A 15,000-nucleotide genomic window follows, 5' to 3' on the forward strand; every position below is an offset into this window, starting at 1 on the left:
TACTACCACTACTAGTACCACTACTAATAATAATACTACTACTACTATTAATACTACTACATCTAGTCGATCATGGATGTTAGGTCAACTAAGCAAACAGACAAGTAATCAGCTTCATTTTCCTCAGACCATGTCTGAGAAATACGCGCGAAGCAATCATACTTAGTGTAATTCACTGGTGGGTTGAATCTTTTGGGGGGTTTTGATATAAAAGAAGATCGAAGTACAGAGGGTAGTGATAAATACATATTAACTATGACGACGACAATGATGCTGAAGAAGAGCGACCTGTTTTTGGTTGTTGCTGTTGCTGTTGTTGTTGATGTTCATAATGATGGTGACAAATACGATGATGGTAACGACGACGGTGACGATGATGACGGGGGGTGGAGACGATGGTGGTGGTGGTATTGGTGATGAGGACGACGACGACAATGCTGCTGATTATGATAATGATGATGATGATGATGATGAAGAATGAGATACATTAGAAACTTTATGTTGGTATTTACACATGAAACTCTTTATTCATATGATTAAATCACGTTGAATTCCCCGATGTATAATGAACTATATTTGTGAGGTCCAAATTCCACCAGCCTGACTACAACCCGTTTGTTCCAATATTTTGGCACAATATACATACAAGAACAATATAGATAGCATAACTCGAAATAAATTTACAATTGAAATCGCCAGTGCCATTCAGCAAACAAATTGATAAAGTAAACTAGTTCTGTTTGTCAAGTGTGCTAGATCCATTGTTTCATAATCTTAAAGAATTATCCATTTCGATCAAAGACCTAATTGTGGCATTGAAACAAGGGAAACAACTTTAAAAGTAGGCTAGTCTCGCAGTGCCGTGCACTGTATGCTCTCAACATGTCTGAATACCGGTATCACCAGTGATAAGCTGTTTAATCGCTTCAGATAAAATGAATCAATGGGCAAAATACGTTCGCTCGAGAAGCAGCAAGACTCACCGTATAAACTGATCGACGTTAGGACTTATAAATGTAAAAATTACTTAGATTCATAGTTAATGGTTTAGAAAAAGAGGATTTCTGCGTAAGGAAGGCGGCGTTCCTGTGACCCTGTTATCTGTGTAGTGGACCTGCCCTAGAAGAGGTAGATATTTAAGGAGTTTCCTCGTTGCAGTCATGTGTTTTAACTGATGGATTGGAGCTATGTGGATGTTCTAATGGAGTGTGGATTATCATATGTGGTGAACAACTGAGGTCCCATAACATTCAACACAGCTGTGTGATATGGTGACATTTTACATAAAGTGCTCTCTATATCTGACCCGAACTAAGGGCTAACGATAAAACCATGACGTTGTGACAGATGTGGTTTGCTTAAAAATAATTCTTGTGAGAAAAACTTGCGCAAAGATCGACTCTTCACAAATCAGCCTGGATCAACAACAATATTTGATGTTTGCCTGGTCTAGTCTTAAAAATCGTTCCCAAGAAATCTATACCGTACACGGTCAAAGTGGATCGTATATAAACAATAAGCCTTTGATTTAGTGTTGGAATTGATTGCAAGAAAAGAATGGTTACAGGCATAAAAAACCAGGCCTGCGAAAAAGTATGTCTGCTTTGCAAGGGAGAACTAATTGGCGAATTTTCTGCCGCTGATTACGCCCTATTCGCCGCCGTTCTCGTCATATCCGCTGGGATCGGCGTGTACTATGTCGTAAAAGAGATGCTGGCGTCCAGAAAGGCCACGGCTGATGACGTTCTGATGGGAGGGAGGGACATTGGTATCTTCCCTATTGCTATGTCCCTCATGGCAAGCTTCATGTCAGCCATCACGGTGCTAGGGACGCCAACAGAGATGTACAATAACAACACCGCCTACTGGGTAGCTGGTCTAGCAATTATCCCCACAATCATCACAGTCAACCATGTATTCCTGCCTTTCTTTCACAAAATGAATCTAACCAGTGCTTACGAGGTAAGTTTGTACAATGCTCTCGATCACAAAATACTCTGGGCGTAAAATGGTCATGTCACACGCAAATTCTGTTCATTTTTCAATATATATATATATATATATATATATATATATATATATATATATATATATATATATATATATATATATATATATATAAAGAGGCAATGCTACTGAGATAATTTGAAGCTAGGTTTCTAAGAGCGTTTCATGTGCTCATACAGATTTAAGACTACAATTATCTTCATCTTCTGGCGCATGTACAAAATTACATAGCTTAGTTCCGTTCTGTTGGTCTTCTTTTCAGGCCATGTAACTTGGAGACAGTCAGGACATTTTAACATTTTCTACCTTAACCTCTGTATTCTCGAGACTGTCTAAGTACCAGTATATCAAAGTTGTATCATTAATATCCACTATATACTCTGTCGATAAAGAGACCTACATATGCCCGTACATATAACTGGGTAAGCTACAGTTAACACCCTTTATAGCTCCAATACAGCCTCTTGCCCATCATTTTGTTTTGATGGTCTGAAAAGTGATATCAGTTTGTACGTATGTGTGGTGGGGTCAGTATGCTATGGATTTTTATATCCATATCGCAATCATGATCTTAGGAAAAAGCTTCTCCTGATAGGGCGACTATAATTCATGGATCATCCTTCACATTTCTGCAAGTTATGTTTCACATTTTTTCTCAAAACCTTTGAGGAAACAAACATATTATCAATCAGTTTGGACAACTAGAAAGGTTTACTAAATCAGCCTCATTTTTTTAATTTCTATTTAACTATACCTTCAAATGATGTCATACTCTGACGATGGTGTGTATCATCGCATTAATATATGCATACAACAACAAATATAGGCATGAGAAAATCGTATTAGTACATATTGATTTTCACTTGTGCACACAATCTGGACGATAATTGATAATCTATCTTTAAGAAAAACAAAGAAAAACCACTTGAGGTTAGAAATATCGATGTTGCGGTGGTCAACAAATGGTCAAAGCCGAAAGAACTAAATATTTAAATCTTAGATAACAAAACTTACCAATCTTGTTCCATAAGATGGAGTTTGTGTACTATATAGACTGGATCCCATATTTTACAATATAGCTCATTAGCAAAATCTACAAAACATGAAACCAGTCTTAAATCCCATTGATAGTACCCGGTCTAAATCGGCAAGCCAGTGTCACAGGACGGCAACTAGGATAATCTCTGTCTCTCGGAAGAGTCCTGTTGCGGAATGCATAGCTAAGAATGTATGTTGCAGGAAACCAGACTAATAAGCGTTGTGCACCAAGAACAAAGTACGCAGATTCAGTTCTTTCAGTCACATGGAAGATGTAATTTATCTGCAGTCTCACGAGCATTGAGAGAGTGACGTAGTTGTCAGCGACGCCATCAAGCAACGGTCACAAATAACGTGTGAGTTCCATCAGAAATTCCTGCAGACTAATTTGACGACACGAACTATGGCATCGTTGTTCAAACAACTTGTTGTCAGAATCGTTGTTTCTACAAGCATCACTTGAAACAAATAAGAAACATGCCCATAAATTCATCATACAAATCTTTTTCATGTAATTGTGTACAAACTTGAGCGAAATCACTTTTTCGTTAATAAAAAAATGCAGAAAACAGTGGTAATATGAGAATATTTGGATTGTTCAAGTTTTGGCGAGGTTGCTATTTTATCTCAATAAACTTTTTAAAACATAATTTGGTAAATATAATTAGTTTTCTTTTTGTTTCTTCATTTTTGAGCAAGAGTAATTCTTTTATGATATTTGGATATTTGGGGGTTGGGTAATTTGTCCTTCATAAGTTAGCTTAGCCCACCCCACCCCTCCCCAACCCCCGCATACATACAGAATGTTAAATGTGTGGTGGTTAAGGTGCATTTGCTCACGTGAAATAATCACGTGTTCACATTTACAAATATTATCCTAACTGTGCGACAATAATTGTGTAGCAGGAGGTAGTGTTGACGTTTCAGTTGCTATCCTTCAGGGACCATTGATAAACCTTGTAAATTAATTGGAGTTTTTATCGCCGATAATAAATGCGCATCTGCACTGGCAAAATCAGGCTAAGTTTACTCCACTCTTCTGAAGAAGAAACAAAAAACAACATATTAACTATATTTCAATAGATTATATTGCTAAATATATAATCGCATACAAATGTTTTTCCTTTACTCCGAACATTCGGACCACATTGGTTTTCTTCGAGTTATGTAATTTGGATAGTCTTCTAGAATAAGAAAAGCTTAAGTATGAGAGTAACTGAAAAACATCACCGTCACAAAATACCTCGACTTTTTAAGGAAATGGGCTTCAAGTTAAAAGGAAACTATGAAAAAGGCAGAATCCTCCGACCATCTAGTGGAGTCAACTTTGTATCGAACCTGGGTACAAAGAGATGCAAGACGAATACGTTCAAGCATGATGTCAGTGGCAGGGCATCATTGATTCACTCTCGTACTCATCATCGGTAGGATAGCTTGAGCAAAGATACAAAATAGGGTCAGGAAATAGGGAGTCAGAAAATAGGGAGTCAGGAAATAGGGAGTCAGAAAATAGGGATTCAGGAAATAGGGAGTCAGAAAATAGGAGTCAGGAAATAGGGAGTCAGGAAATAGGGAGTCAGAAAATAGGGAGTCAGGAAATAGGGAGTCAGAAAATAGGAAAATAGGAGTCAGGAAATAGGGAGTCAGAAAATAGGGAAACCCAGAATGAGAACTTACAAAGTCGTTCTCGACCTATTTCGTCGTCCCTGTGTTTCAGCTTTTAAATAAGGTCGCGGGTTCAAACCCCGGCCGAGTCATGCCAAAAAAGACTTATAACAATGGTACTACCACCTGCCTCGCTAGGCGCTCAGCATTAAAAGGTTAGTGTTAGGACTGGTCGACCTGGTGTCATGAATAATGTGACTGGGTGGGACATCATGCTACATGTCTGCTACAAGACATCACTATAGATTACCACACTGCAGACGTCGTAGCGATATGACTGGAAAACTGTTAAAGCTACGTTAAAAATCCAAATAGCTCACTCACTCACTCATGCTGGTCATTGCCCAGGGGGTTTTTTTTTTTTGTTTTTCTGGGGCTCTTCCGCCACCAAATATACTGGCAGCCGTGTATAGCATATATTGTGCTAACACTTGTACGTGTATCAATTTTTGATATTGACAGATTTATCCTATCTGAGCCAGATGCCGTTGTTCGATATCACACACGTTATTATTCATACCACCGCTCTCTACACAGGAAAACGAGCATATGATAGTCTGACCTCGATATTTGCCCTCATTATTTCCAAAGAGTAAAGGAAAACTATCACATTTCCTGTACGAATATATTTCCTCGCAAATGCAATGCACCGTGGAGCAAATGAAAAGGCTTAAAAACGAGATATATTGCTGATTTTTTTTCGACATTCGTGCACTACAGTGGTACCATTTTCACTCTTTCCATGTCATAGTAGCAAATGGTATCAAATCACAAAAAGGTGAATTATTCGACTTAGAAGACACTCCTGTATATTATTATGCTCAGGAACAGTTCTGATAGACACTTGTAATAAATCACACTCGTATTGTTGTTTTCTTTTTTTCGGGGTGGGGGCAAAGTGGTGGTTTGGGGGGGGGGCATTTGAGGTGAAGTCAAATTATTTTTGGTTCTTACCCAATGATATCCAGACTTTCATACCAAACTTTATTCTACATATTAATGATATCAGCCTCTATAATACAGGTAGGGAGATGAGTATGTGGCAGATATGTTATTTTTATGTGAGATATATAGAAGAGTTATAGTTTAAGGCTAAATGTGATGGAATTTTTAAAGAACTGCATTCTTCTTCTTCTTCTTACTATTATTATTACTGTTATTATTATTATTATTATTATTATTGTTGTTGTTGTTGTTGTTGTTGTTGTTGTTATTATTATTATTATTATTATTATTATTATTATTATTATTATTATTTTAAATGTGATACTTAACAATATTTATAGGTTACTGAATTTGTATGTGAAAATATGATCGAATTTTTCGAATGGAAATACTACACGACTTTGGGAGTGCAGTATATCCATCCGACAAAACGAGTTCATATTTTCCCATACAAATGCAGTAACCATTTTATTATATGCTAACAAAATCTATTCTACCTAATGCTTAATTATATTAACAAATTACACTACACGAAACAAAGTAACTGAACGTATGCCACATTCCAAGTTAAATGCACAAGAGCATAGTCATCATTACACAAGAACAACATTATTACTGCGCACATAATTCCACCCAGATAAATTTGAACTTAGTCGCGCGCTCAACATAACTTTCGAAAGAAAATGGCGTGATTAGTTAAAATTGAAATTTGGAGTCATATTGTGAATGAATGCGCATTGCAACAACTTTTCCATTTGATCTGGAATTAATAAATTTAGGTATTTTATTCGATTCTACGAAATTTCGTGATTATGGACTGAATTTATTTATATGTGACAATTCCACAAGGTCGTGCAGCATTTTCATTCGAAAAACTCGTTCATATTTTCCCATACAAATGCAGTAACATATATATATATATATATATATATATATATATATATATATATATATATATATATATATATATATATATATATATATATATATATATGCTTTAGAGCGTGGTATTCTACAGCACATACTATATATTAATATTAAGAAAACGTACGGGTAGATTCTATGCAGTATTTATAGGCTTTGACAAATCTATGACGTGTACTGTACCTAAAGCTAATTAGCGAAAATAGCAGCGGAAAAATGTCGCCGTTACGTGCAAAAAGTTGTTTATGCCAAATCATTTGAATAATACTGATGTTGGTCCTAAACGTGTGTGTGTGTCTGTGTGTGTGTGTGTGTGTGTGTGTGCGATTTTGATTTTTAACGTTAATTGTATTGTTACGTTGTCTGAAGTGTGGCAGTTTGTAGTGATGTCTAACACTGGGGCATCGTGCCACAGACAGTAGCATGATGTAATCCCAGTTACATTATCCTGTCACGAGGCCGACCAGCCCTAACACTAACCTCTTAATGCTGAGGGCTTAGCGAAGCAGCTGCTATGCATTTGTATGACTCGGGTAGGGTTTGAACCCGCACCTTAGGCTGACGCTCTAACCATCAGGCCACCGGAGCAGTCGTCTTAACATCGTTGGGTTCAATTAAAGCCTAATAATATGGACGTGTCATCTCATTATGAGCTATGTGATTTCTCATTCGAACTGAGAAACCCGGCCATTTTTCAAGTGTACGTATTAATCTGATATCGATCGACTACATCCGGGGTCAGCCGATTTCAGTTGAAATTTGAAAGAAAAGATTTGAGACGTCATCGTTGTAAGCATAAAATGCCAACACCACGCTATGTCGGCTTTTCGTCAGCCCAAATTAAGTTCTCTTAAGTATTCCTGCTCCCCCGCTGATCAGCAATATTCACCACTTTCATTTTATCTAATGCACGATTTTTCTTCTCAGAACTCCTTTAAAAAGCTGGGATGCCTCTCTTCTTTCCCTCTGAAATCAAACTGAACTCCAAGTACGAAAGTTGTTTTTATTAGATTCGTCACTAACGGAATTTCTCGAATGTATCACATCACTACTTTTGAAGCATTCCCGATAAAGAACAGAATTACAGTAACTGCGTTGTCTGAATTAAGGAGTGCCACCTCCTAATTCTAAACTGAATATTTTAACGTCGTTTAAACCATACATCTTGATGATTTCAAAGAATGGCATATGTCAGACAGCCTTTTTTTTAACAAATCATATCCTTATTTCCATACATTAGTTAGATTGTAAAAATGGTGAAATTTATTATAAACGACGGCATTTAAGAAACATTACAGCATTTTATAATACTGTAAAAGCATGTGTTAAGTATAAATATTTTGTTATCGATTTTCTTAATTGTCCTATGGGCGAATGCCAAGATTGTATTTTATCTAAAATAAATTTCTGAACCATCAGAAACCTTTTTAGCTGAAGGAAACAGGTTAGTTTCGGAAGAAACCTCAAAACAATTTTTGCTGTCATCTGCGGACGATTTAATTGTATCTACTGACACTGCTCACCAGTTACAAAGTATGCTCAATAGGTTGCAGACATATTGCCTAAAATCGAAGTTAAAATTGTTTATGGAAAATAAAACTAGATTGATGGTATTTCACAGATGTGATTATCTCAGAAATTTGGAAAAGCGGTAATATGGCCCTACAGAGGTAAAGACTGAATCACATTACAATTATGTAGGACGCGTATTTGTTTTTCAAAGAGAAGCTCATGGAGCATGCGCCAGAAAACTGTCGTTGCAAGAGCTAAAATGCTTTGCATATTTTAAATCAAAATCTTTCAAAACTGTCCCAAATTACCTATACTTGCTGCGTAAGTTCATCAGTTTGACTGGAAGACAGCTGCCATTCTTAACTATGGGGATGATTTTTTAGGGGTATTATGAAGTCAATAATACTGAATACGTTCATTTGTCATATTGTATAAATGAATTAGGAAGAATTAATATGCAGTGTATAAGATATAAACGTTAGCTTAGAATTCTAAAAATGCAATAAGACAGTTATCCTAAACAATGCACCAATTTACAGCTAAGATGGGGAGGGGGGTTGTGATTGCCGGGCTAACAGTGTTAAAAAGTGTTAAAAAGCTTCTTTTTAAGCACGGATTTGGCAGTGTTTTAGTGTAAGTGATGAAACTACATTTCTTAGATTGTTTAGTCAGAGATGTGAAGATACTATTAGCCAAAGTTGCAGGATGGGATTACGTCAATGGAAAGAGTGCGTTTCTGTAGGTCACTGGGAATTGAATTCACTTGTCAAAGATATCTATATGGGTTTTTTTTTAAGCAGAAAAAGCTTTTCTATAGATCATTGAGAATATTATGAATTTGACAAAGATATCTACAATTGTTAGGAGGTAACGATTTTTGTTATATAATCACTATTAGAGTGGGGCAATTGCCAATCAGAGGTGATGTGATGTGATGTGAGGTGATGAGATTTTGATTTTTAACGTAGCTTTAACAATTTTTCAGTCATATCGCTACGATGTCTGTAATGTGACAGTTTTTATAGTGATGTCTAAGCACTGGGGCATCATGCTGCAGACATGTAGCATGATGTCCCATCATCATGTCACATTATCCTGACACCAGGCCGACCAGTCCTAACACTAACCTGTTAATGCTGAACGCCAAGCGAGGCAGCTGTTAGTACCATTTTTGTACGTCTTTGGTATGACTCGGCCGGGGATCGAACCCACGACCTTCCGCATCCGAGGTGGACGCTCTAACCACTAGGCCACCGGAGCGGTACCAATCAGAGGTAACACAGGAAGATACAAAAGTATTTATTAAGAAGAAAGATTGTGTAAACTTTGTAATGTTGATATGGAAAATGATTTTCGTTGTATTAATGCTTGTCTGTTATATGGAAAATTACGAAGAAAATAGTTACCGGGATATAAAAATCCAACTTTAGAATATTTAAGGTCTTTTATAAAAACTCTACTAGAAACATTCCGATGACTTATTTAGCAATGTTTACATAAAAGCCTTAAAGCTTAGATAAGTCGTTTTATCATCAAGTCCTGCTACATATACACTAGATTAACGTCTGCTTGTTCCACTCAGGCGTTTGGGTTTATTTAATATATAATGTGTGATTACTGTGCAATATACATTTGTATTTAACCCATATAGAAACAATATATAATCATGATTACTGGCATGTTTAACATTTCTAATGGATATTGTGCATTTCGTTCTGTTTCATACTTAAACGCATATCTGTACCGCATGCTATTAGGGATATGGATAGCGGAAAGATTACAGTCCTCACCCTCCTTGATTTGTCTGCAGCATTTGACACAATAGACCATGATATATTACTTCACCGTCTACAGCATGTATTTGGCATTCATGATACAGCCTTACTGTGGTTCAAGTCCTACTTGGTCAACAGGACACAAATTGTATCTGCAAATGGAATACACTCCAGCCTAGTTGCTCTAGGTTGTGGTGTTCCACAGGGGTCTGTTGTTGGACCTGTTCTGTTCAGTCTGTACACTCGGTCGCTCTCAAGTGTCATAGATCGTCATCGTCAGTGTCTCACCAATTGTACGCTGATGACACCCAAATATACAAATCTAGCCACCCAACTGAAGTTGATGCCACCATCCAAGGCGTAGAGAGGTGCATTTCTGATGTGAAATCATGGATGACATGTAACAAGCTGCAGATGAATGATGATAAAACTGAGGCCATTCTGATCACAACACAAAGACTTTCTCATTCACATCCTTTACCTCAAACAATAAATATCAGCAACACCAACATTCATTTCACACAATCAGTACGAAACCTAGGTGTTACTCTGGACAGTTCTCTCACATTGCACCAACATGTCATGAACATATGCAAGGCTGCATATCTTGAGCTGAGACGCATCAGCTCAGTTCGCAAATATCTTTCAGTTGATGCCACTAAAACACTTGTATGTTCATTAGTACTTTCAAGACTGGACTATTGTAACTCAGTTATGTCTGGTTCATCTCAATATCTGCTCCAGAAACTTCAAAACACAGCTGCTCGGATCATACTTAGAGTACCACGATCAGAGTACACCTCCCCGCTGCTCTGTACCCTACACTGGCTATCCATTCGATCCAGAATCAAACACAAAATTTGTTCTCTGTGCTACTTTTCACTGTCGGACTCTAGTCCAACATACCTATCCAACCTCAACCATGTGTACACACCAGCAAGATACTTACGCTCCTCTTCTGACAATCATATACTCATTATTCCCACTGTGAAAACAAAGTCATATGGACAGCGTTCTTTTGCATACCAGGGCCCAGTAACGTGGAATGAATTGCCCACTGAACTTAGACACAAAGACACAGTGATCACATTCAATAGTGCTCTTACAACTCACTTATTTCGACTGCAAGAACAAACTTAAAGACCTAATAATGTTCCCTAACTTAAATATTTACAGCATGTTTTTATGTTTTCTAATTTCATGGTGTTTGTTTTCTGTAATAATATCATTATATGTTTTTTGATGTTATAGGTGTTGTCTAATGTTGTAAAGCGCTTAGAGCTTCTCAAGATTAGGCGCTATACAAAGTCCTCATTATTATTATTATTATCATTATTATTATTATTATTATTTGTATCGACCAGTGGCCTCTACTAAAAATAAACACCAATATAATTATATTTATTATTATTATTATTATTAGTAGTAGTAGTAGTAGTAGTAGTTAGTAGTAGTAGTATTGTTGTTGTTAATAATAATAATAATAATAATAACGGCATAGTTCATTTACGATCAATAACCATCGAGTCCCATGAAATGGTGTTTCACCGTTTCGTAATATTTGACCTCTCGCCAATTAAATGTATAGAGAGCTTTATGAAAAGGAAATCTGGCCATACAATTGACATCCTGTGATGATATCTTAGATGACTGTTTCTTAAGTAGTCAGTCATGAAAGATCGGGATGTGATGAGGATGAAAATGAAAAATATCCATGTTACAGTGCAGTCTTTTTTAAAAGATTATTAAATTAATAGGTTGTGCTATTTATTTCCCTTGTACTTTCTCCAAACATCAACTATAATAATAATAATAATAATAATAATAATAATAATATTATTATTATTATTATTATTATTATTATTATTATTATTATTAACAAGTAGTAGTAGTAGTAGTATTTATTTATTTACTTATTTATTTATCTATTTATTTACTTATTTATTTATTTATATATTTATTATTTATTTATTTACTTATTTATTTATGTATTTATTTACTTTTTTATTTATTTATGTATTTATTATTTATTTATTTATGTATTTATTATTTATTTATTTACTTACTTATTTATCTATTTATTTACTTATTTATTTATTTATGTATTTATTTATTTATTTATCTATTTATTTACTTATTTATTTATTTATGTATTTATTATTTATTTATTTATCTATTTATTTACTTATTTATTTATTTATGTATTTATTATTTATTTATTTACTTATTTATTTATCTATTTATTTACTTATTTATTTATTATTTATTTATTTACTTATTTATTTATCTATTTATTTACTTTTTTATTTATTTATGTATTTATTTATTTATTTATTTATTTATTTATTTATTTATTTATGTATGTATACGGTTTTCAAGCATATTCAGGTCTTGGATAAGCTTGTTTTATGTACTATACATTTTCCCATTAGTCGTAAGCAATCATCAGATAGCACTTGCTGCATGTGCGTTATAGTGTTCTGAAGTACATATTTGCTTGTACAGTATTGGTATTTCTTCCTCCACTTAATATACTGGCCGCGATGTAGAGCATACCATGTCCTGAAAATGACGTTAAACTCACACACACAAAACAACAAGAACGAATTTTTATATAAATTCATAGACTTATATCAGTGTTATCAGATGAATCACAGGATATCAAAGTGTTTGTAGACCTGGCACATATGTATGTAAACTGAGCGTTATTAGCAAGCACCTTAATTGCCACTCGACCAGGTCGGTAACTAACTTGTACTTCTTTTTTCGATATAGAAATAACATGCGGCACAGATACTGGTGTTATCATTGAAAATGACTCCTTTAAACATTAGATAGATAGATCGATAGATCGATAGATAGACAGACAGACAGACAGACAGATAGATAGATAGATAGATAGATAGATAGATAGATGGATGGATAGATAGATAGATAGATAGGTCGGTTGGTTGTTTGGTCGGTTGGTTGATTGACTGATTGATTGATTGATTGATTGAAATGTTTACCAATATAATATTAGTTCCTACCTTACATCTGCGATCGCTCCAGTGACCTGAGTTGTTAGATCGTCTGCCTCGGATGCGGGAGGTTGCGGGTTCGAACCCCAGCTAAGTCATACCAAAGACTTATAAAAATGGTACTAGCTGCCTTGCTTGGCGCTCAGCATTAAGAGGTTAGTGTTAGGACTGGTCGTTTGCAACAAGGGCATTGCAAAGTCAATACACGTTTACTAGTCTACGCACCTGCATTTAACAATGAGAATAAAGACAAAATTATTATTAGAAAGCAGCCTGTATGAAAATTAATTCAGAAGTGGAAATTTGCAGAGGTTTGATGCGTGCGATCTGTAAGGCGAGCTTGTTAGACCACTAGGTCACCCAGGGCTCCCTTGATAAATAGGACCTGTGACTAAATAAACCTTATTGGAATATCTGTTTATAGTGAATGAGACATACATAAAATGGCCTAAAACGTTTTTAGCAGGTATGGCGCAGAGCGCCACCAGTTACGCTGTCCGCCACGTATATCCTATAATGCTTTGAAAATAGCGTTAAACCGCAAAACAACAAATTAAAGCTGAAAAAATTACAACGACGACATACAGATCTTAAGATTTGCATATATTGCATGAGAGTAAAATACAAAACAAATGCCGAGGCAGAGAATGTAGCACTCCTTTTCTTTTTGAGAAGGCGCCCAAGTGACACGATGACTGCAGTTTTGTCTTAAAAAATCAGCATCCATTGTTATAGGGACCATCATACTCGACTTACTGTTTAGAAAAGTTTGCCAAAGCAATAGCGACATGTTTTGAAGCTAACGTCTAAACACATCAAGCTGTGTACGATCGTCATTCGTACGTGTTACATCTGCTTTATGTTGTTTGAGGCAGGTCAGTAGAACGTGAACGCATCTGCATAACTCAAGTACAGTACTGGTCAATTTGTAATACAGGCCATCCTTGCGTGTAGCTTAAGAAAAAAAAAAACAGCTTTTAGACTGGACCGACTTAGCAGATCTGCGTACATGTGCACCTACAAGAGAGAGAGAGAGAGAGAGAGAGAGAGGGAGAGAGAGAATAATAGTTACACATCTGTTTTGTACCAGATACAATTACTGTGTTACCGTTATAAGTTAAGAGCTGTGCATACATTTAAAAAGTTATCAGCCCAAAACAGATTAAGTAGATCCCCCGAATCCCGATGGAAATCAGCACTTAAAAAGATACATAAATTTATATAAAATGTATGTATATTTGTATACTGTAAACGAATCGCTTTTGTGTGCAACCATTCCTCAATCACTCTTCCATCCAAATATGTTGCATCATTACTTCTCGAAGAAGAGATTAAGTCTGCGGTGTCTTTCATATAGAGGTTACTTTTAACAAAGCATTTTTCCTAATACAAGTTAGATTATATACTTATAAACTATCACCCAGTTTATCTTCATGAAACTGTAGAAATCGCTGACAAATATACTGACGTCATTTTCCACTGACCATGTGCCATGTGGTCAATAATCAATTAGCAGGATTGATGTGATGGAAAATAAATATTTCCACATACCATACAATATTGCTGTGTGTGTGTGTGTGTGTGTGTGTGTGTGTGTCCAAAACAAAGGACAAGGAGGGGTAAGGGGCCAGTTGAATGCGCTTCTGTTTGTAGTATCCACCTTGACATGTGTTGATACCTCAGTAAACTGTCTGTCTAGAGCAAATTATCCTTTTAGTCTAGAACTAGAGTTTGCTCTCTCTTTCACATCACTCCTGGAACTTGAGTTTGGAATTTATTTCTCCTTCTTTATATGTGGAACAAAAACTAGTTTATTTTACTTATCTCCTTTATGTCTGGAACTAGAGTTTACTATTTACTTCATTTTAGACCCAAAATATAGAGCTGTTATACATTTTCTTGTTATCGCGCGTTTTTGTTGTTTTTTTTTTTTTTTTGTTTTTTTTGTCGAGCAACAAGTAGACCGTTTGTAAACCAGTAATGAAAGGAAACGAAAACTCAGGACAAACTGCGAGGTGAGCCTGAATATTTTGGGTAAACTTGATCACAAACATAGCGACTAAATATTACGGCCGCAATGGGAAGGTATCGGCTGTATTCATGAACCATATCTG

The 15,000-nt window shown here is 35.7% G+C and overlaps 1 protein-coding gene across 2 annotated transcripts in view; it reads left to right on the forward strand.

Annotated features, from left to right (window-relative positions):
• Positions 1 to 923: 923 nt before the first annotated feature.
• LOC149777918 (sodium-coupled monocarboxylate transporter 1-like) overlaps positions 924 to 15,000 on the forward strand; it is a 56,181-nt gene continuing 42,104 nt past the window's right edge. For both annotated transcript variants that reach the window (XR_016415483.1, XM_089939014.1), the window contains exon 1: positions 924 to 1,962. Coding sequence is in view for 1 of the 2 variants with exons in the window: in XM_089939014.1 (XP_089795140.1) it covers positions 1,558 to 1,962 (405 nt within the window). In the remaining variant the exon portion in view is untranslated. The remainder of the gene's footprint in view (positions 1,963 to 15,000) is intronic.

This window comes from Sinohyriopsis cumingii, chromosome 17 (assembly GCF_028554795.1).
Source record: "Sinohyriopsis cumingii isolate HCF-2022 chromosome 17, ASM2855479v2, whole genome shotgun sequence".
NCBI classification, from domain to species: domain Eukaryota; kingdom Metazoa; phylum Mollusca; class Bivalvia; order Unionida; family Unionidae; genus Sinohyriopsis; species Sinohyriopsis cumingii.